General features: G+C 38.4%; 1 protein-coding gene across 5 annotated transcripts in view; it reads left to right on the plus strand.

Annotated features, from left to right (window-relative positions):
* The window catches only part of TRAK2 (trafficking kinesin protein 2), a 69,116-nt gene that overhangs the window by 15,521 nt on the left and 30,665 nt on the right, over nt 1-22,930 (plus strand). Inside the window, exons 2-5 of one of the 5 annotated variants that reach the window (XM_057503694.1) lie at nt 7,516-7,805; nt 8,119-8,208; nt 12,614-12,808; nt 16,018-16,199. Coding sequence is in view for 2 of the 5 variants with exons in the window: in XM_036927913.2 (XP_036783808.2) it covers nt 7,715-7,805; nt 12,614-12,808 (286 nt within the window). In the remaining 3 variants the exon portion in view is untranslated. Of the gene's footprint in view, nt 1-7,515; nt 7,806-8,118; nt 8,209-12,613; nt 12,809-16,017; nt 16,200-21,821; nt 21,882-22,930 lie in introns of all 5 variants that reach the window. The other 4 variants (XM_057503696.1, XM_057503695.1, XM_036927915.2 and 1 more) reach the window with 4 other exon arrangements.

Raw genomic sequence — 22,930 nt, forward strand, 5'->3', positions numbered from 1 at the left:
TATTGAGGAAAGTTAGAGAAACAGTATCCCTTTCCACTTCCATAGTTTGAGCTGGATTACTTCAAAGAATGTAAATTCTTTTTTGTAAACAAAACATCAAGCTATTATTTCCTTCAAGCCTTCCTTAATATTTGGCTTGAAAACAAATGCCAAGCTCAAGCATCTAAAATTACATCTCTTAATGTCCAGGACAGAAAGCCCTGTCCTTGTGTGGTAGATTTACTTTCCTTTAGATACTGGGAAACACAAACTCCTCTGCTTAAAACTTGTAATTAATGAACTTTTGGGTAGGGACAAAGTGTGCTCTAGAGCAAGGGTTTCAGCTCTGCTCATCACCAACAGACGGTCATTTCAACTCAGCCATTACTGTTATTTATAGCATTCTTGTGTTATATACATGTAGTTTTGAGGTATTTTATAAATGTTATGAACCCCATTTTGTCCCTAAGACTAGTGCTAGTGATAGATTGGTGGCCACAAAAGTAGAAGTAGTATAAAAAATTGAAAGTGCAAAAATTCTACATATTAAATACATGAGTGGATAATACGAATTATTATGAAGGAGAATCCCATGATGTGTGTGAAAAAAGATGTACCTGTGCAATTGACAATCAGCCAAAAGTGAAGAAATGTGAATATTTGACATGGGTTCAGCAGTGGATCATTGTTAAAATGGGATGCCATTTAGTCAAAGGTTAATTCAGGTTCAAGTTAGGAGTTAAAGAATTTAAAAGACTAAGCATGGCAAATGAAAGTGCTACTGTAGAAACTAATCGAAAACCACAGATGCCGGCGTGGGTTCAAGACCTTTCTGATTGATAGATTCAGCTCTGGTGTGGATTCCTGAGGTGCCTGAGGTTCCCTCCCTTCTGTTTGGTAGAGATTGTGGCAGGGAGGATTTGCCTGCTTCAGCCAATGTTCTTGTAAACAAAACAAGGCAGTAAACTGCCTGAAACATATCAGCTAGGAGGAAATGCAGACCCCATAAGCCTAAATCTCACTCATGGTTTTAGACTTTTAAACTAATGGATTTAACAACCTTTGGAATCCAACCGGTTTGTAAGTAGAGCTGCCTCCATATATTTTATTCTGAAAACTCTATTGATCTTTCTTTAAATTAAATGGCACTAAAAAAGAGGGTCAAAATATTTGATGGGCACAAATCCTCTCTCTTCAAGGTGAGCATTATGATTGCTGGTAGAATAGCTGTGCTGGATGTAGCCCAGGTGATGTATAATATACCGTGGCACATCTGTGCAGCCTGACTAGGTGTCGGCATGGGGTCTCTGCCTTTGTGAGGCCTGCTGCTCACTATCCAGGTTTTATCCAGATTTTGTGTTGACACCACCCCACTCCTCTCCATCTGCCTCCTTTTTTTCCAGCTCTTAGCAGTAAAGCCATCATAAAGTCTTTTGTGGTTTAATTTCAGGACTTAAAATTGTTGCCGTTCAATAATAATAACAATTATTATCTTTGACATACCTAGATACAGTAAAATTACTGAGTCTCTGTCTTTATAAAAATCTGTTATTTAAATATAGAAATGTAGTACATTTATTTTTTAAGTTACACAGTTAATCTTTTATTTGGATTAGGGTTGCCATTGCTTAAAATTGCTGCTTCTGGCATTGGTGTTTGGCACTGTTCCCACTTCTGCAGATCAAGCAGCCAACACGTATTTTAGATTAGTCCCCAAAGTATTATTTGTGAAATGAAAGTTTAAAATAAATCATTATGTTTACTGTAAGTCTAGTTTCTGCATTCCTGTTGAGGTGAAGTTTCCTTGAATTATTTTAACCTTTTTATAAGGGTGCTTTGGACAGAGTATCCTGTTCCAAGCATGATTTTTTTTTTAAGGCACAAGGCCTATATTTAGGTTGTCACTGTTGACCATTTAGTTTCCATGGCTAGGCTAAACTGTCTTAAGTCATTAGCCATGTTTTCTGCCAGCAGTATTATTTATATCAATGGCATGTTTTTGTTCTTTTTAAATCTCATTCTTATTAAAATAAGTCACTTGGTTAGTTTACTTTATTTTCTCCTAAATATCTGTGCATAAATTAAAAAGACTGGCTTTTTGTTAAATAATGTATGCTTGGTTGATTGTTTTAGAAAGAAAAGCAACAAAGTTGTTCCTAGAAGGAGTGAATGAAGATCCAGCATAGAAAGTAGATGTTATTCAAGAAGTACTAAGAATATGTATGTACAGAACAGGAAGGGCACTGAAAATGTGTTGTTTGTGGTTTGCTTAATTTCTACTACATTTAAGACTCTGGCGCTGCAAGCTTTCTGTTTTATTCCTGGATCAGAGAAGTCTAGACAGAAAATGATTGATGGCACTCGCTTGTTTGAGGGCAAGAAGTAAATGTGACTTACATTGAGAGAGGGTGCCATTAAAAGCAGTCAAGAGTAGGGTTTACATTGTGCCCAACTTTTTGTAAAGTATAACAACAACAATAATAAAATAGTACTGTTTGGTGTTGATAGAAATAATAACTAATATTTGCGTAATAAATACTGTGTTCTATGGCATTGTTCTAAGAACTTTACATGTATTTCCCTCAGTAACTCCTGTAACTCCCCAATAACCCTCTGAGGTAGGTGTTACTGTCCTCTCATAACTCAATCCCTATAGCAATCCCATAAAATACACCCTGTTATTCTGCCTATTTTACAGATGAGGAACAAGGCCAAATAATTTGTCCAAGGTCATACAACTAGTAAGTTGTGGAACTTAGGTTCAAATATAGGCAGTCTAACTCCAGAATTCATGTTCTTAACCACTGTGGTAGGCTGAATAAAGGCTCTCAAAGATATCCAGATCCTTATCCCCTGGAATCTGTGAACATTACCTTATATAGCAAAAGGGATTTTGTAGAAGGGACTGATTTAAGGGTTTTGAGATGGGGATATTATCCTGGATTATCCAGTTGGGCCTTAAATGTAAGCACAGGTGTCTTTGTAGAAGGGAGATAGAGGAACACTTGGCAGAAGACAGTGATGTGATAATGGAAGCAGAGAAATTTGAAGATACTGCACTGCTGGCTTTGAAGGTGAAGGAAGGGTCCCTGAGCCAAGGAATGTATCTCTGGAAGCTAGAAGAGACAAGGAAATGGATTTTCCCTCAGCCTCCAGAGGAAGCACAGCCCTACTACTACCTTGGTTTAGGTCCATTGAAGCCATTTCATCCTTGAATGTCCAGAACTGTAAGATAATAAAGTGGTATTTTTTTAAGCCACTAAATCTCTGGTAATTTGTTGCAGCAGCAATAGGAAACTAATACACCCATAAAGCTAAGGATAAAGGTACTAGTTATAGTCAAGACTTTTATTATAAGCAGCCCTTCCCTAGAATCCATGAAGGAATGAGCTTCAGTAATAATATCCCTCAGTAGTCCTGTTTTGTAAGGAACTGTCACTTTATTGCCTAGTCCTTATCTCTTTCTATATGAAGGTTATTCAGAGATAATCTTTTAGACTACATCTGTTACATATAACATACAGGGTAACCATTCCGGGCTCAGAGTTGGCTATTAAGCCAGAGACTTACGAAATAAGACAGAAGACCTCATTTTTTCTTTAAGCCCAAGCAAAAGGGGGAAGCTGAAGAGAATGAACATTTCATATGTATTGTATGTCAGTTACCAAGCCAGGAATTTATATTTATTATTTAGTCCTTATACCTGACCCTCCCTATAAAGAGCTGTTAATTATTTCTCCTGTCTTGGCAATGAGGAACTCTTAGATAATGTGCATAGAGTCAGAAAATAAATAAGTAAGATGAAAATTCGGGCTTGTCTAATGTCAGGGTGCATACATTGTTCTACACTCAGCATTGCTACTCCAGACCAATCCTACTGAGGAGCTCAGATACAGCCCAGGGTACATCCAAATTGTTTACTTAGCTGTAAAGAGTCAGCAAAAAATTTTATTAAAAATAATAATAATAGAGAAATGTGGTATCCACATATAAATCAAGTTTAAAAATCAAATGAATATTCATATTTGAACTGACTGTGTATAGTTCATAATGCATGAACAAAACCGAAAGCTTCTGTGATGACTGCCCTTGCACTGTTCACTGTGTAACTTATTCACTATGTAAGAATTTGTACTCCATGTAAGAATTTGTTCGTTATGCATCAGAAGATTGGAGACTGACGAAAATTAGGCTTGGGGTGGATTAATGATTGTGCATTGAGTATTGACCCCCCATACAGAAATTTATTATTGTTAACAACTATTTGATCAATAAATATGAGAGATGCCCTCACAAAATATATATATATATATATATATATATATATAAACACACTTCCAATTGTAAAATAAGTAACCGGGATGTAATGTATAGCATAAGGAATATAGTCAAAATATTGTAACAACTTGGTATGGTGATAGCTGGTACCTAGAATTATCATGTATATAAATGTTGAATCACTGTGTTGTACACCTGAAACTAATGTAATGTAATACTGTTGTCAACTACCCTTCAATAAAAAAAAAAAAAAAAAAAAAGAGTCAGCAAAAAGAACATATCATTTCCAGATTATCCCTGACCTGGTGCAGTTTTCAGGTTGGGCAGGTTCCTGGATTGCCCTGGAGGTCTAGATTCTCCCTGCTTGAATCTGGAGATGCACATAATTCTATGTTCAACTTGATGTACTCTAATATTGTATGTAAGAGTTAAGACAAAACCATTAACAATACCTCCAAAACTAATTAAAAAGCAATTCTCTAGGGCAAGGATATGAAGTCTGTAGTTGAAACTTATATACAATTTTTTGTGTTCCTGTGTGATATATATAAATATTTTTAAAAACACAAAAAATAGGAATGGCAATGTAAGTGTAAAACTAAACCAGCTAGTGCGAAACAGAATGTCAGGCAGAAGGTCCCAAGGTTATCATTAGATTTTCACAATGGTCTTTGATTAAAATAAGATTAAGAACCACAGTTCTGTTTAAGCACCAGTGTGGACCAATTATCCTTCTCCTCCTCTTCTTTCTCTTTTGTCCTTTATCTTCTCTCCCCTCTCCATTCTTCACAAGCAAATTTGTAATGTGTCACTTTTCAGAATGCTTTTCTAAAAATTGAAAATAACTTTTAAATACATTTGTAGATGTAGAAAGTAGAAGTCTGTTCTTTATTGAAATTCTTGTAGAGGTAGTGATCTAATTATAAGTATCCAAATGTAGGAGAGATCCCTGTTTCACAAGTTGCTCAAGGAAATTACTGATTTTGACAGTTACTTGATGCCTAAATTATTTCAGTACTAGGTCAGGGGTTGGAAAACCTCTGTGAAGGTTCAGATAGTAAATACTTTAGGCCTTGCCTGACTCTAAGGTCTACCACAATTACTAAGCTCTGCCATTGTAGCATAAAAGCAACCAGTTGTCCGTACACAAACAAATGATTATGGCCAAGTTCCAGTAAAACTTCACTTCTGGACACTGAAATTTGAATTTCATATAATTGTTGCATATCATGAAACATTTTAACTTTGATTTTTTTCAGCCACTTAAAAACTTAACAAGTCATTTAGAAAACAGGAGGCAAGCCAAATTCAGGTTCAGGCAGTCGTTTGCTGACCCTGCACTAGATAGCCTATTGTACACTACATGTGTATTCTTAAATTTTCCTTGCCATTCTGTTTTTTGAAATATACCACTGGGTTCATAATCTATCAATCAAGGTCCCTGGAGCATTATAACTTAAAATGAAGACTTATTGTAGCAGATGTCTGGTTGCCTGCTCAAGAATCATTTCCCCCCTTCTCTGTTGGCAGAATCCCTAGCTGAGATTTTGTTCAGACACCTGGGGGAGAGAGATCACAGTGGGCAAACCTTTACTGGTTTGATCCAGTCTTTGCTCCATTCCCATTGCATTGGTTTACATAGGAGTGGCAATTTGGAAGAACTTAGTTGCATACAATAGACTGATTTTGAATATAAAATGAATTTTAGATAACTGGAATTAAAACCAAAGTACCCAAACAGATACTTTTGAGCTCCGCTTCATGTGGCACTGGCTAGTGCAAATTGCTATCCTGACAAACATATTTCAAGAAAATAGTTGTAGTATATATAGTAGAATTCTTAAAATAAGTTTTTAAAATAAAATCTATCAAAATTTTCTGAATTCAAATTTGGAAGATTAAATATTTGTTATGCCATCATAAAATTATAAACTCCTTTTTTGGGAAGGACTGTTGTTTATTCAGTTATATCTGTTTTTTCCTTATAAAATGTTTTTTCATTTATGAAGTAATAGAAATGGTTAAAAAGAAAAGCAAAAAAAAGCAACCCTAGTATGTCAATATATATTTAAGTTAAAAAATATATTAATTACTGAAAAAAAAAAGCAACCCTATGCCAGTGCCTGCAGTATAAGCTTCTGGTGGCAGAATTGTTGAATTATGTGCTTTTAAGACTTTGGTAGACATTGCCAAATAGCCTTGCTGAAAGCTTGTACCAATTTGCACTTATGTCCACAGTTTGAGTGCTACTTTCTCTATACCCCGTCCAGCAATGAATATAATGGAGCTTAATGTTTGCTCATCTAATGGGTGAGAAATATTTTCTTAACATTTTTATTTATTTTAATTACAGGTAAGGTTGAGCATCTTTTGTATCAGTGGTTCTCAACTGGGGGCAGTTTTATGCCCCCCAGGGGACATTTTTGGCAAAGTCTGGAGACATGTTTGGTTGTTACAACTGAGAGAGGGTTTGGGGAGAGGGTTCTACAGGCATGCTGCTCAGGATCCTATGGTGCACATGACAAAGTCTTTTTGGCCCCAGTTATCAGTGCCAGGCTTGGGAAACTGTTTTATGTTACTTCATTTCATCTCCTTTGTGGGTTTATCCTCTCAAGTTATTGGTTGCTTTGGGGTTTACAGTATACATTTTTAAATTATCACAGTTTACCTGCAAGTTATATTTCACTATTTTATATTAATATAAAAGCCTTGGGACAGTATATTTCCATTTTTCTCCTCCTGGCCTTTGTACTATTGTAATATATTTTGTTTCTGTGTTTGTTACAGACCCAACAATTTATTATTTTCTTACTTTAAACTGTTGATTATCTTTAAGTTTTTTAAACAGCTTTATTGAATTATAATTTACATTAGATTACAGATATTTCAAGTGTACAATTTGATAAGTTTTAACCTATGTATACATCTGTGAAACCATCACTGCAGTCAAAACAATGAACATACTCATCATCCTGCCCCTTGGTAATCCCTCCCTTAACTTCAGGCAGCCATTGATCTACTTTCTGTCACTATAGATAAGTTTACATTTTCAAGGATTTTATGTAAATGGAATCATAAACCATGTACTTTTTTTTGTCTTAGCTTGTTTCATCCAGCATGGTAATTTTGAGATTTATTCATGTTGTTGTGTGTATTATTAGGAAAACATTATTAATGACAGACACTCCATGTAATTGGACTGCTGTTAGTAATGAGCATGGTGAAATTTAAAGTCACGTGATGTATTCTTTGTTTTAGGTCATGACTGTCCAAGGTGTGATAGTCACATGAGAGTACTCATTACTGCAGATGTCATCTGACTCATCAGAAAAAATCTGCTTAAAAGAAAATATCCTTATGACCACATCCATTTCTTTATTGAATGGCTTGATGGATTTCCTTTACTCTGATTCATACCAAAGTCATCCTGGTCAACCAAAGCAAGAAAGGATCCTGCATGAGTCAACCCCAGAATGCCACTTTTGTATTGCCAGCAGGGGAAGAAAACCTCATGAGTATCAATCACAAAGACTCAGAGAGCATCACTGGTGAGTCCAGTTTAATAAATATCGAAGTGCTATTGCTTATAGGATAAAACACAAACACGTCAGTCTGGCATATAAGCCCTGCCATAATGAAACCCTGGCCTCCCTTTCCAGCCTGATCTCCTCAGAGACCAACTGAATTAATCTGTCTATCCCCTGGTCTCCTAGAATTTTATCAAAATCTCTCTGCCTTATGTGGTGTTCCTTGTCTACATCTGACTCCCCTCACCCTGTAGCTCTGGTCAGCAAGAACTGCATCTTACTCATCCTCCTATTTCCTCTTCCTATTCCTATCTTCCTGCCTCGACAAGGATAGAGCTGCTTTTGTCTGTATACCTTTTAAACACCTGACAACAGTACCTGGCACATAAGAGGCTCTCGGGACATACAGGATATACAAACACAGGTACAATTTAATAAGCCCTTATCTGTAAAACTAAAAAAAAAAAAAAAACAACAACTCTGAACACCCAAAGGTTTGTCTACAGTTTAGTTCTGAAACTCTTATGGAGTCCTTAGAATTAAATAAACTATAATGTCTGAAAATGGAGAGAGCCTTAAATATTCCTTTTCAATCTGAATGTGTTTTTTTCTTGCCTTATTTAATGGGATAGGATCTCAGTATATTTTTTAATAAAAATGGTGAGAACAACGTTCTTGCCATACTTCCAGTATTAGCAGAAAAGTTATAGTCTTCCACCATTAAGTTTCTTGAGAAGGCCCTTTTTCCAATTGAGGAAGTATCCTTCTCTTCCTAGTTGGATGAGAGGTTTTTGTCATGAGCGGCTGTTGAATTTTGTCAAATGTCTGTTCTCTATTGTTGAGATGGTTTTCCTTTTTTAGTATGTTAGTGTGGTGAGTTCTCGTGATTTTTGAATTTTAAGCCAACCTTGCATTTCTGAGGAAAACTCCACTTGCACATAATGCATTATCTTTCTTAACTGCAGATTTGATTTCCTAGTGTCTCATTAGTGTTTGTCTGTGTATATGTGTGTTTGTCCCCCACTCATGAGAACTATTGGTTTGTACCATATTTGCAATGTCTTTGCTTGATTTTGGTATTGGAGTGATGCTGCCCTTATAAAATGAGTTGTGAAATATTCCCTCCTCTATTTTGGAAGGAGTTTGTGTAGAATTAGTATAATGGCATTTTCCATCCTTTTAACTTACCTGAATATTTAAAGGACATCTATAGATAGCTTATAGTTAGATTTTTAAATTATTATTATCCAGCCTGACAATCTTTACTTTCTAATTGGGGGGTTTAGACCATTTACATTTAGTTTAATTTGGGTGAGTCTGCTGTACTCAGTTTGGTTGGGTTTACTGTACTCCTCTTTTTGTTTTCTCTTTGTTCCATTTTTAAGTTCTTTCCTTTTTCCTCATTCCTCTCTTTTGAACTGGGTTTTCCTTGTTTTTTGTTTTAGGATTCCATTTTAATTTCACTGTTGACTTAGTAGCTGTACCTCTCATTTTTCTCAGTGGTTGCTTTATGTTTGCAGTGTGCATTTTTAACATCATAGCCTATCTTCAAATAATATATTATTTCATAAAGTGACATTCTTACAACAGTATTCTTCCATTTCCCTCTACCATCCTATGTATCATTGTAGCCATGCCTTTTTATCTACGTGTTATGTACATAATTGTTATTTTTGCTCAAAATAGTTAATAAATTATGAGAATAAAAGGCTTATATATTTCCACACAGATTTACCATTTTATCACTTTTTATCTCTTTTTGTAGATTGAACTTTCTACCTTGTATCCTCATTGCCTTAATAACTTTAACCTTTCCTGTAATATAGGTCAACTGGCAATGAATAGGTGCAGTTTTTTGCCTGTCTGAAAAAGTCTTCAGTACACCTTTCACAAAAGGTGTTTCCACTGGTACAGAATTCCAAGTTGAATTTTTTAATACACTTTAATGACATCTACATTGCATTGCTTCTGACGAGATGGTTTTTGACTTGTCCTCACAAATGTAATGTGTCATTTTTTTCTTTGTCTCCTTTTAAGGTTTTTCATTTGTGTGCTCTTTATATTTATTCTGCTTAGAGTCATTGAGTTCTTTGAACTGTAGATTTATAGTTTTAATTAAATTTGGAAGATTTTGGCTATTATTTCTTCAAATATTCTTTCTGCTCCAAGCTCTCTCCTCCTCTGTGATTATAATTGCATCTCTATCTCTGTTAGACTGCTTGATGTTGTGACATAAGCCATTGATGCTCTGTTGTTGTTTTTTTCCCCAGTCTTTTTTTCACTGTGCTTCATTTTAGATAGTTTCCATTGCTGTGCTTTCAAATCATCTGTTCTCTTTTGATGAATGTCTAATCTGTTAATGTTAACCCATTCTGGTGAATATCTGATCTGTTAATGTTATCCAGTGAATTTTTCATTTTAGGTATTGTAACTCTAGTCCTATTTGGGTTTCATAAATATAGTTATATCTTCTGTTTCTCTTTTCAATAAGTTCACCTTTTCCTTTTAAATCTTTGAACATAGTAATAATAGCTTTTTTAAAATTGTTGTTTACTAATTTTGTCATCTTTGTCATTACTGGGCTTGTTTCTGTGGACTCATTGTCTAACTGGCAATGGATTACAATTGGTTATTCTTTGTATAGCTTGTAATTTTTTATTGAATGCTGAATATTTTTAATGTTACATTTTTCCATCTTTGGATTTTGTGGTCTTACCTTGGAAAACTGTTAATATTTGTTTTGGCAGGTCCTTAAGTTACTTGCTGATAAAGTTGATCCTTTTGAGGCTTGGTTTAATCTTTGTTTTGTGGGTCTTTAGATCACACTTTAGACCATACTCTAGTATGCTTTATTCTAGCATTAATTTAACCCTAATACCAGTAGGCATGACCCTTCCGTGATCTTTGCTGATTGTCTCAACTATTCATGAGGTTTCTCTACTCTGGCTAGATGAAATCCAGACCTTTCCTAGCCTTGCATAGGAAAGTGACATAATGAAGATACTGAAGATGTGGAGGAAGATTTGAGTGTAATGAAAGCAGACCAGTTTTGAGGAAGATTTGAGTGTAATGAAAGCAGACCAGTTTTGAGGCCATATTCAAGAGAAACAGGAGGCTTTAAATCTAAATGGAGGCAATGTGGCTAGAAAGAAGTGGGCATGTGAGAGAGACCTTTGGAGGATAAAATGGTAGAGAGAGGGTTGTTAAGACAGAAATAGTCAGCAGAATAATAAATAGTACATTATCAGAAATGCAGAAACAGATAGGAGGAGCTAGTCTGAAGGATATTTTGTTCAATCTACTAAAGCTTGATTACATACTCATTTTTAAAATGACCTTTTGGAAGTAGGAAATTGGTAACCTTGAATTTTCATAGGATTTCATTAATGCTCATTAAAAGAAAATTTTCTAGGAAATAGTAGCTCTTTTAATGAATGTTAAATCTTGTTCTTCATTTCCATTATACCCTTGAATGCCTAAGAGTCTATTCTCTTCCTGAAAGTATTACACTTACAATCTGTATGTCTAATATCTTTGTGGCAGGAAAAATTTGGATAATCACATGGGATTTATAGTCCTAGAATTTGGGTGTATTTTTAGGGCTTTTATTTAAGAGTCTGCTAAGGGTTGAGAGCTTCTTTAGAACCATATTTAAGGTTTTAAGTGTACCTCATCTCTGATTATGTACCTTCATCTTTGTGGCTATGAAGCCACTCTTTGTTTTTCTAGTTGAATAGGGTTGTCTGATATTGTCAACCTCCTTATATTTGATTAATTAAATTGTCATTGCTAAGTTAAAGTCAGGAAGTAGAAATTTATTCTTTTAAGATGTATTTTCTTAAAATGAACTTTGTTGTTTTTGCCAGAATTAGAATATATTTCTTTATACTTCCCACAAAGGAGATACCAGATCTCTTTAAACAGTGAGAGGGTTATTTATAACATCATGTATTTTCTCTATTTTAAGCCTTAGTATTTTAAGCATGTTAAAAGGGGTAGTTTTCTTTTTTTTTGTAGACTGCTAAATTTGGGAGGTGTTTAATGACGACAGTATTGGAACAGGAAGCCAGGAGCAAACACATAAAGGAAGAGAAGCCCCAGCAAGACCCAAAGTTCAGAGATGTGTATGCAGAGGGCAGTTAGAGGTGTGCATGTATCAGAGTTGTGATATGAAAGGTATTCAAGACTTTAAATGACCATATTTTTTAATTAAAATGATAAAGTACTTTTTCTAGTACCAGTGCTGGAACACTGTGCTGAAATGTTAACATTACTGTTGTTTTTTTATATGTAGCTGCTGTGAGAATATACTGAAATGTAATTTTTCTAGATTTTGAAGAATCCTCCCACAGAGTTCAAATTCTGTTATTAAAGGACATGTAATTTTATTCCTTTTGAACTGGCTGTTTTCTGCTGGTTGTTTTCTGTTGCTTCCCTCCTCTGCCTCACCTCCAGCCTCCTCACCAAGCATGTAAGTTATTTGAGATCAGATCTCTTTTAAGCAGCACTAAATAGATTGACAAGGAAAAAATAAGAAATCTGTCCAAATTCATTTTAAACTCAAAAACTTAGTTCTGTTCGCTAAGCAATGTATTTTTAGGTAAGGTACAATTAAAATTCATAATATTTTTACTATAGAAGTTCTCGTTGAACCTAGAGAAAGACTGACCGACTATAGTACCAGGGTATATTGAAAATCATTGGCGAAATCATCTTGATTGATGTTTCTTTGGTTATCTTACTCTTGAAAAGCTAATTTCACCAATTTTTCTCTGTAGCCTAGTAAATTGAAAAATACTGGATTTATTTACATGAAATTTCCTATTTAGATGTCTGCTCCAATGAGGATCTCCCTGAAGTGGAGCTGGTGAGTCTGCTAGAAGAACAGCTACCCCAGTATAAGCTAAGAGTGGACTCCCTCTTTCTATATGAAAATCAAGACTGGACTCGGTCCCCCCACCAGCAGCAACATGCATCTGATGCCCTGTCTCCGGTCCTTGCTGAAGAGACTTTCCGTTATATGAGTGAGTAATTTTACACTTTTAGTTTGCCCATTGAAATAAAGATCCTGAGTATCTTGGTGCCAACTTTTAAAACATTTGACATCCCTCACTATTGTTCATTGTGTACCTACTTTAACTTGAACTGATTTATTACACAAAGAGATGATTCTAATTGTGTTGTGTCTGAACACAGAAAGTTTGTGACTGAGTGTCCAGGGTTGCAAGTATATTCAGACGTTGCCAGTTCTCCTATATTTTACTTGATACTTTCCTGAATCTGTGTAGAAAAGAGTAGCAAAACTATTTAAAATTTTAATATCCCTCTGTCTTTCAACACTTATCCTAATTGTTCAATATCCCAAGCTATCAACTTTTTGACTCTTTCCTTTCCTGTTTAAACACAGTCACAGAAACTGTCAGTCATTAAAAAGCATAATTCTTGGATACATAAGTATTTTTAATAATGCCAAGGAGAAATAAGTGCACACTATATGACAGTCTCCATTATTTACTTAAGGATTCACAGAGAATATTTCAGTGAGAGCCTCAACCAGATTTATTCTGAAAATAAGTCTGTTTTACACCAAGCTTTTAAAATGACAAAATTAAATAGAGCACTTTTTAAACTTTAACATATGGAGACCTTTTTTCTTTTTGTCCTCATTCCAAAAATCTACATTCAGGCTGAGCTTGCTTTTTTTATTCATATACTATAAAAATGTTGTATAGATAATGTTGACTATATAATAAAAGTCTACACTTTTAACATTGATATGTTGGTAAAATTCTACTCATTTGAATTAGATATGAGATTGCATCAGGTCCTAGATACTTTTCCCAGTGAGTGCTTCAGAGTCTTTAAATAAAATGTAGCTGGAGAATGATTGTTATGAAATACTCATTTTCATAATATCATTAACTTGCTTTTAATAATAGTTTCTCTTCTAAAAGTAGTTGCTTTAATAATAGTTTCCTAGAGTCCGCATGCTTATTACTTAGAAAAAGAATTGCAAACATTGTTTAAACTTAATCAAGAAACTCAATACTGTATTTCTGTTCTCATTAATGTCCATAGCTTTTATGTAGCTGACTATTAAAATAATGTCTTAAGGTTTTCTTAACTTTCTAGTTTGAAAAATTGCTTGAGATTTTCTGGAAAAAGCCTTTTAAAGGAACACTGTTTTTGATTTACATTTCTCACTGTTTCCATGAGTCTTTAGATTTGTGAGAACAAATTTCAGACTTTTCATCAGGACAAATAAAAAGTGCCCCTTAGTTTACTTGTTCTTTGTCCAATATGCCAACAGGGGTAGAACTATAACTAGAAAGCTGTTGTAGGCTGTGATTTAATGGAGTCCCTTAGGATGAATTTTGAATAAAAAGACTGGAAAATGAAAGGGAAATTCTAAAATACTTAGTTTTCGGGACTTTATAAAAAAACCGATCTTAATTTTCAAGGGACAGTTTAAAATTTGAGATTAATAAGGTGATATGAATCTATACTTCCAGGTCCTGGAAAACTATCCTATTCTTTTAATCTAATGGTACTGTTTTCTCTTCAACATTTGAAAATTGAACCATATATGGTATAGACACTAAGATCATCAAACAAGTAAGTTAGAATTATAATTGATCCACTAATACTTTACTTCTGTGTATACTTTAATTTCACTATTATTTTAAGGGTATCAATCCTTTGGATTAATAGTTCACTCAAATATAAATAAACTTCATTATGAATTTGCATGTTACGAATATAAAAGATAATTGATTTACTTTATTAGCAAATTGACCACGGTTTTGAAAAGCAAGGTACAAAACATTCTCTTATGCTTTCCCAGTTTTCTGTCCCCCTGGGATGTCAAAATTTGTGGTTTTGAATAATTATTACATATCCTGCCAAGCCATCCTAGGAATCAGCAACCTGGTACTACTTCAGCCCCTTCTTATTCCTACTTCCTCACATGTTAGTAGATACTCATGCTAATTAAAGTGAATTTTGTGACTAATAAAAAGAGGTGGAACAGGCACTTTCTCTCTTAAATAACACAAAGAAACTAAAAGAGCTGTGAGGATAAAATAAATTTTGAAGGAAACATGGGCAGGGTTTTGGGTTAGGAGCCCACCTGAATGAAAGGATATTGGTTCTTCTCTGAAGGCTCCAACAAACCAGAAAGAGATTATTTACTTAAAAAATAGAACAGTTGAGAGCAATAAGTGGGTCAAAAAAAGTTCCTTTTTCCAAGTCCCTGCCATCACACACAAAGTTGAAGATACTCAAAGAATTGTTTTCATGCAGAACAGGTGACTCCGTGGTTTTCCTAATTTTATTAAGAGCTGTCAGATGAACAGTGCATAGCATACAGTGACAGAAAGTACCATTTTTTTGTGTAAAGGCTTAAAACACAAACCTGATCTTCCTTTCAGGGTATTTCTTATTTGAGAATAAAGGATCGATCACCTGTATCACTTCCTCTAATGTGTAAGGGAAAGAGGGAGGGAAATGATTGGTTATTTAAGTTTTATTTAAGGCATCAGTAAGTACTGGGAACTTGTTAAAAATGTGAATTCTTGGCCCCCACCCCAGACCTACAGAATCAAACTGGGGGGGTGTGGGGTACAGAAATCTGGGTTTTAACAAATGCTCCATACTGATGCATGCTCAGGTTTGAGAACCACTATTACAAAGCATTGTTTGCCAAAGCTATATGACCATCTCACAGTGACATTAATTGGAGAATTTAAGGAATTCTGGAGGGTGCACAATTTTGCAGAGAAATGCTGTTGTAGAAATTATTTCTGGTTGGTAGTTATACTTTTCCTCAAGCTCTGTCCTCAGAAGTCATTAACCTGTACTGACAGGAGAGGAAATAGAACAGATAATGTTCAGGAAGCATTAACTATAGGTCAGGTCATAGAGGTTAGCAGATTTATCTCTACCAGTTCCACAAAAGAATTAAGCCATATGCCTTAAAACATCTATTGTATGATGGTATAGCTCCATGGGGTGGTGGGAGAAGCTCTTCCCAGCCCAGGGCAAATCCCCTATGAAACTGGTGAAACCAAAATAAGTCAAGGGGAAGGATTGGTTGGAAGAAACTGTTTTTGTTGCCCACAGCTTGCTCAAATTTACTAGACAGGCCCAGCCCCATCCACCTCTTCCGGCTGTTGCTCACACTCTTTCTTCCCAGTTGTGGCTAGCCAAGTCTGCTTGTGCTCTGTCTCTGCAGGCACAGTGCAAGCTTACTTCTCCACTCGCTCCTTCCAGGAGGAACCCCACAGGCTGGTCCCTGGCGACTGGCAGGCACAAGACCAATTACGTACCAGGAAATGAGGGGAGGAGAGAACAGCCTTCCTCTCTCCACATCTTGTCCCTGAGGCTGTGGGAGGCTACAGCAGTAAACACCTATTGGTATGTAAATGGCTAAGGCCAGGTGGGAGATTCTGGAAATTCTGTGATTTACCCCACAAACCACCTCTCCAGAATTCTTACCTTATAGTCTATATGCCCCCAGTCTTCTGCAATGGCCCCTGTGCAAGAAAACTGGAATATTGCAACCAGACTAATAACATACAGTAACAACAAATTATGCAAAAATCATGACAGTCCTCAGTCCTGAGGATTCAGCTGGGTTATTCAAAGTCCTATTCAGATTAAGCCATAGATTAAATCTATAGCTTGCCCATTCCACAGGAGGCCAGCAACTGAACCCGTAGGGAATACCGTGTACACTCAGCAAGCAGCAGCTGGAACCAGGAGGCAGACCCCAAGCCACAAGGACTGTAGAGGAGAATAACCTTAAGGGCAATAAGATATATCTTTTAATGACACCAGCATAGGCAATCATGTACATCAGGTAGGATGCATGCAAGAGAGTGGTCCTGTGAGAGGACAGTGCAGGTAGGATGCATACAGAGTGGTCCTGTGATGGGACAGTGGCAAGAGTGGGGTAGATATAGCGCTACTGGAAGCACAGCACTGGCCACAATAATAAGACACAACTTCCCCACAAAGTGCTTTTACCTTCCAGCCATTTGGGTGCACTACCGTGACCTTTGGGGGCCACTCTGCAGTTACTCCAGGAACACACAAGAGGCCAGCTTCCAGGCCTTGTCCCCAAGGTGCCAGCAGGGCCAGCCATCAGTACTCCGTGTGTCAAGATGTCCAGGTTGCTGTGGGACTCGTCACATAATGTGTTCCTGCCAGGCAGAGACAGGTGTCACTGACGGGCTACAGCCCACACTGTCTTCTGCCCTGGACCAAGTCATCTGCTCCATCATTCCCTGGGGATGCCAAGGCAAAAGGCTTGCAAGTTGCTGCCAGAGGCCCCAGTCATATGGACATCTAGTCTGTCCATTTTGCTACAATGGAGGTAACACACATGTTTTATCCCAGCACACCTGATGCCCTTACATACTAAGAGGCACAAGGGCTTCAGAATTTGTGCCAAGTGTGGGATAAACACACTCCAGTAGCCTACAAGACCCAAAACCTCTTGCAATGCCACAGTTATATGTAAGAAAAAGGTGAGCATAACATCATACACAACATTAGATTCCCCTATTCCCAAGGGGTTCGGGCTTATTCCACTCTGGTAGCCCCACCCCTATATAACAGTGGGGGGCCCCAGGGCATTGCTCAGGGTCACAGTAAATCAGGGAAGATCCAGCTCCTGTGTCCTCCAAAGCCAGGATACCTTGTATGTTCACAAGGGACCAATAAATTGCTAATTCTACATGTGGCCTCTGGTCCCCACCATGTCCCCCAAGTTGGGGGCCTTGACCACCCTCTCAGTCAAACCACAATGCCGAATCGCCCTCCTGTGGGGTTGGGGACTCAGGCGGGGTCTGAATACTCTCCCCTGTGAAGTCCTGCAGACACATTGTTGTGCCCAAAGTCACGAATCCCAGAAGACTACGAAGGAGCCAACACCAATGCAAAAGCAAAGAGCCTTTATTCGAGCTAGCTCAAGCTCAATCTCTCATCTACACCAACGCAGTGGCAAGATGCCAGAGAAAAAGAGCGCGTTTTCCCCAGAACAAAGGTTTTATGGGTTTCCAGGGCGGTTTGAGGGGGTGATGGCCGTGGCCCTGGCTGATTGGCTGTGCCTGGGGGTAGTTGGGGGGGTGATGAGTCATGGCTTTGGTCAGTTGGCAGGGTCCAGGGGTGGTGGGTGTTCTTGCTGACTGGAGGGGAGAGAGGGACTAAGCTCCGATTGGGTGAAATAGGATCCAGGTCCCAATTGGCTGAAATAGGATGCAGGTCCCAATTGGCTGAAATAGAATCTGGGAGCTTGCCCTTTCACACATGGGCTGGAGGTAGGGCTTTGTTTCTAACTTCGGTGTCTTAGACCTCAACAGCTGGAACTGCTGCTCCAGCTTTAATTGGTGCCACAGCTCTAACAAGATTCTGTTGGGCTGTCCATCAAGTTTTTCTTTCAGTGCCCCCACCTTTATCAAATCAACCCACACCTGGGTCCTCAAGATCTTCGTGGGGCACTTTGAACCTCTGCTTTCAGTCATTGACTATTTCCTTCCTCCCTGAGATCTGTTATAGTACAAGTAGCCTCACTTATAGGTTGCCCTACCTGGGGGGCAAGAATAGTCACTAGGGCCCCAAAGAGGAATGGGGGAGCTGTATCGAGCACCAGGTTTCTCATTCCCATGGTGAACAGCTCCTCATCGGGGCCCTGTGGGTCCATATTATAGATGACACTTTTCATGCCCAACTCCCTTAAAACCTGCTGGACCTCTGCATAAGTTTACTAGCTAGTGGGGAAGTATGGTAGATCACCCTAATTAGGCCAAATTTCCGAGGGCTGCTGTCAGCCAATCCAGAAGCACAGGATACCCTGAGGTCTGATGGACATTTTGTAACTTCTGCTGGTTACAAAGAGAGGGGTGAGTAGTCAGGGAAGCCAGTTTACCCATATCTGACCCAGATAGAATAATACCCTCTACTCCTAAATCCCAAACATGCAAAACGCCATGTAGGCACAATCTCTGAGGGCTTCTGTCAAAATGGTGCTCAAATCCACCAGCTTGGCCTGGGTACAGGGGCGAAGCATGGAGTGTTCCACACCCTGGGGAACCCACCGTTGTTGGTTCTCAACCACAACCCAGCGGGCTCTCCATACCAGAGGGTCTGAGCCTCAGGCCGTGTCCTTGGCAACAGTTCCGCCCTCAGCCCCACCCCCTCATCCTACCCCAGATCTTCCTCCCCTGATGTCTCCTCTACCATCTCTGGAGCTGAAGGCACCACCCCTTCCTTCACCTCCCCCAGGACGTCTTGCAGCTCCCATTTTGCTCCTGCCTCCTCCCACACCACTAGTATGTATCTCAGCAGCAAGATCTCAGTTCTCAACAGCTTTCATTCCTTTTTCAGAATATCCCACAACTCATCTCCCTATTCCTCCAATCAGTGTTAAAGTGCATCTCTTTCCTTGGTAACCCTTGGTAATGCAAGAAACAGCCACCCCACTGTGGGTAAAATTGTAGTATTTCCAGAATATCTCGCCTGGCTTTGGTACATCTGCATATCAACAGGCGTTCAGAGGTGGAGAGAAGTATGGCTTTAGTGCATTTGCATCTTTCCTCGGGTGGAGAAGTGCATCTCCATATCAATGGGTGATTACCTGGGCAACAGAGGGCTTATCTGTACCTGAGAGGTGAGGGGGAGGGCCGGTGTTGTGGCTGCTTGAGCAGGAGAGAGATGGGCCGGACTGCAGTTTTGTAAGCAATGAACAGGTTTTAAACTTTATTTCTCCCTTTGACTTATTTTAGTTTTTAGAGGTATTTTGCCCCAGGATTTCCTTTCCCCAGACTTACACCACATATCTTTGCCTCCCTGTGGCCACTCAGTTCCTCTGAGGAGTCCACTATTTCATGGAGGGCCAACTCTACTGCCTCCAGTGTCCCCACCCTTCCCTAATCCTGTGGGGGGAGGCCACTCCTCTAGGAGGTCCTTTACCCCAGACCAAATCCCCACTGGGGCATCCCAGGGTGAGTCCCCACCACCCACAGGGAGATCCCTGGGTGAAGCCCCACTATCCACAGGAGGGTCCAAGGGTATTTCCCCACCATCTCTAGGGAAAGCCTGCCCAAACACTGCACCCAGGAAGACAGATTTCAACCGGATCTTGTGGACTGAACAAGATACAGTTCCAGGGGGAAAGTGTTCCTGGGCCGGGGCAAATCCCAAATGAAAATGGTGAAACAAAAGTAAGTCAAGGGAAAGGATAGGTGGGGAGAAACCATGTTTATTGCTCACAGCTTGCTCAAATTCATTAGCTGGGCCCAGCCCTGTCCATCTCTGGCTGCCACTTGTGCTCTGCCTTTCTCTCTGGTCCCTGCTAGCCAAGCCAACTTGATGCTCTGTGTCTCTGCAGGCCAGCCCCCTGCAACTGGCAGATGCCAGACCAATTATGTGCCAAGAACTGAGGGGAGAACAGCTGTCCTCTCTCCACCCCTTGCCCCAGAGGCTGTGGGAGGCTGCAGTGGTAAACATCTATTAATATGGAAATGACTAGGCCAGGTGGGAGATTCTGGAAATTTGGCGATTTGCCCCACAGATGGATTACTTTATCATCTATGCATCATGTACCAGCTAAGTAGTATCTGTGAAAGAATTGAAAAAGAAAAAAACAAATTATTCTCTGTAGGGCTTAATTCTCCCCTGTAACCCTATTGAGAAAGATTGCCCTGGATGGTATATATCATCAGTCTCCTTTTTGTTCTGTCTCAGTTCTCTTGAAGATAGTTTTTTTGTATTACAGAAATGTTCTCTGTATTATAGCAGCAAGAGCTGCAGTCACTTCTTCAGTCACTTTCTTTTAAAACCTCAAGACCTGTCTGTAGTTATCAGGAGCTATTGCAGCTTTTACTATCCCATGTAGGTGGTGGTTGTGTTCATTTTTGGTTTTTGTTCTTTTGTTTCCGTTTTTTGGTGTGGGAGAGTTGGAGAGTGATGAAAGATTAGAAGTCTTTTTAAAATGCAGTAATTGTGGTAAAAACTCCATACCTTGAAAAGAACTGTCAAGAACCATCTCACATAATGACAGAGATATCAAAATGGATTAATATTGGCATTTTCCATCCTGAAAAGATGTGAGATTGGGGTGGATGTGAAAATATGTACTTAGAACATAAAATAAGGGTTAGTGAAGCCTTTATGTTGGGGTTGAGTTTGCTCTCCCCGGTTCCTGTCCTGGCCACAACAAAACTGAAGGTCAGAGACAACAGCAGTGAGGCAGAATGAAAGTTTTATTTGAATATACTCTTAGGGAGGAATGGGCTAGAGTCAAGATAGATAAAAGCAGGTTTACTTGCTTATCTGGAGTAGGACAGTGTAAGTCCAGGGAAGGGAATCCTGGGGCAAAATACCTCTAAAAACCGAAATCAGTCAAAGGGAGAAATAAAGTTTAAAATCCGTTTATTGCTTACAAACTGCAGTCCTGGGCCTTCTCTCTTTCCTTCGCCAGCAGAAGCAAAACCGGCCATCCCCTCACCTCTCAGGTACAGATAAGCCTTCCTTGCCCAGGTAATTACCCATTGATATGGAGATGAACTTCTCTCCACCCCTGAGGAATGATACAAATGCACTAAAGCTGTACTTCTTTCCACCTCTGAACACCTATTGATATGTAGATGTACTAAGGCCAGGCAAGAGATTCTGAAAATCGTACAATTTTACCCACAGAGAGTGAAGACTTAGGCTTGAAGTCTGGAAAATAGAATGCAATAGCAAAGTGACAAAGACACCACTGGAAGAGCACAGAGACAAAGTATAAGTTGAGAAGTAAAAAGTCTTTTGAAAGGGGAATGCGGGCAAGCGCGGAGAGGAGGAGGTGCACCCACAAGCTGGGATTCTGTCTTTTAAGACTTTCAAGAATGGAGCAAAGGTAAAGGGTTGAGGGCATAGGCTTGTCAGGCAGTCTCATAGCATAATTCTACCTCTGGTGAGGGAAAATATGTCATTGTCTGTAGCTAGTCCTCTAGGTAATTCTGTAGGACAAACCTTTTGTTTCTTTCTAAGATAGCGGCCACTCCCAAGTATTGGGGACACATCAGTTAAGACTGCTTGCCTTGCCTTAAGGTAAGTCATTATTATGTTTATATTGGCATTTTTAGAAAATTAATCATAATGTTTGTCCTGTCTCTGTCCTATCTCACCTGCATTAGCTAGAGGAAGTCTCAAGGTCAGCCCAGATTCAGAGCATGCCTAATGAACTCACATTGTGAAGGGTGTGAGTCCTTTCTAGCTCTCTGGCTTAATCTGATTAACTCCCTGAGTTCTTGGTGGGCTCTGCCCTCTTTTCATCCCACTCATATCTATCTTTCTGCCTAACATTAATATATGTTCACACTCCCAGCATTTTTTCAGGAACATTAGATTCTCCAAATGTTGTACCAAAAATGTTGAACATTAGTTGACAATCTTTAGAAACCAAGTTGCAAGATTGTTCTTTAAAAATGTATATCATCTACCTGATATATAATTTTTTTTGGCAGTGGCTAGGAATAGGAAGTTCATGTCTGGAAACAAGCATAGAGCATTACTAGTTTCTGTACCATTTAACATACTTTTATTTAACACCTGAGAACTGAAAGGAAAATAGGATTTGACATGATTGGTTATAATGAAGTCAGCCTGCTTGGCTCTGTATTCTTGATACAGAATTATAGTGAGGAATTAATCTATTGTTTTGGAAGCATTTAGTCATAATTCCTAAATACCAAGAGAACAGTTAAGAGCTTTGCCCTGAGTACTTTTGGAATCATCCCAAACAGCCTATCTTTATTGGGAATATTGTATTAAGGAAGAAAGGCAGAACTGATTAGGCTGCAGAGAGTAATCCATTGTGTTCCTATGTGTTTTGTGACTGAATGACATTAATTTAGCAACTCTGCAGTTGAGGTGGCCCTAGCCTTTCCGGCTTGGTTGTATATACACTGTTTTACACAGAACGTAAGAATTGGAGAATTCTGGTTACATTATCTAACTTATTTGCCTTAATAAATATTTAAGCATTTGAAAATTAATTTTTGCCCTCTGAAACTGCTTAAGAGTTGCAGTTTTCTGATTGCAAAGATAATATTTGTTCTTCATGGAAAATTAGCAAAAAAACTATAAAGAAAATAACA

The sequence above is a fragment of the Manis pentadactyla genome, chromosome 6 (genome assembly GCF_030020395.1).
Source record: "Manis pentadactyla isolate mManPen7 chromosome 6, mManPen7.hap1, whole genome shotgun sequence".
NCBI classification, from domain to species: domain Eukaryota; kingdom Metazoa; phylum Chordata; class Mammalia; order Pholidota; family Manidae; genus Manis; species Manis pentadactyla.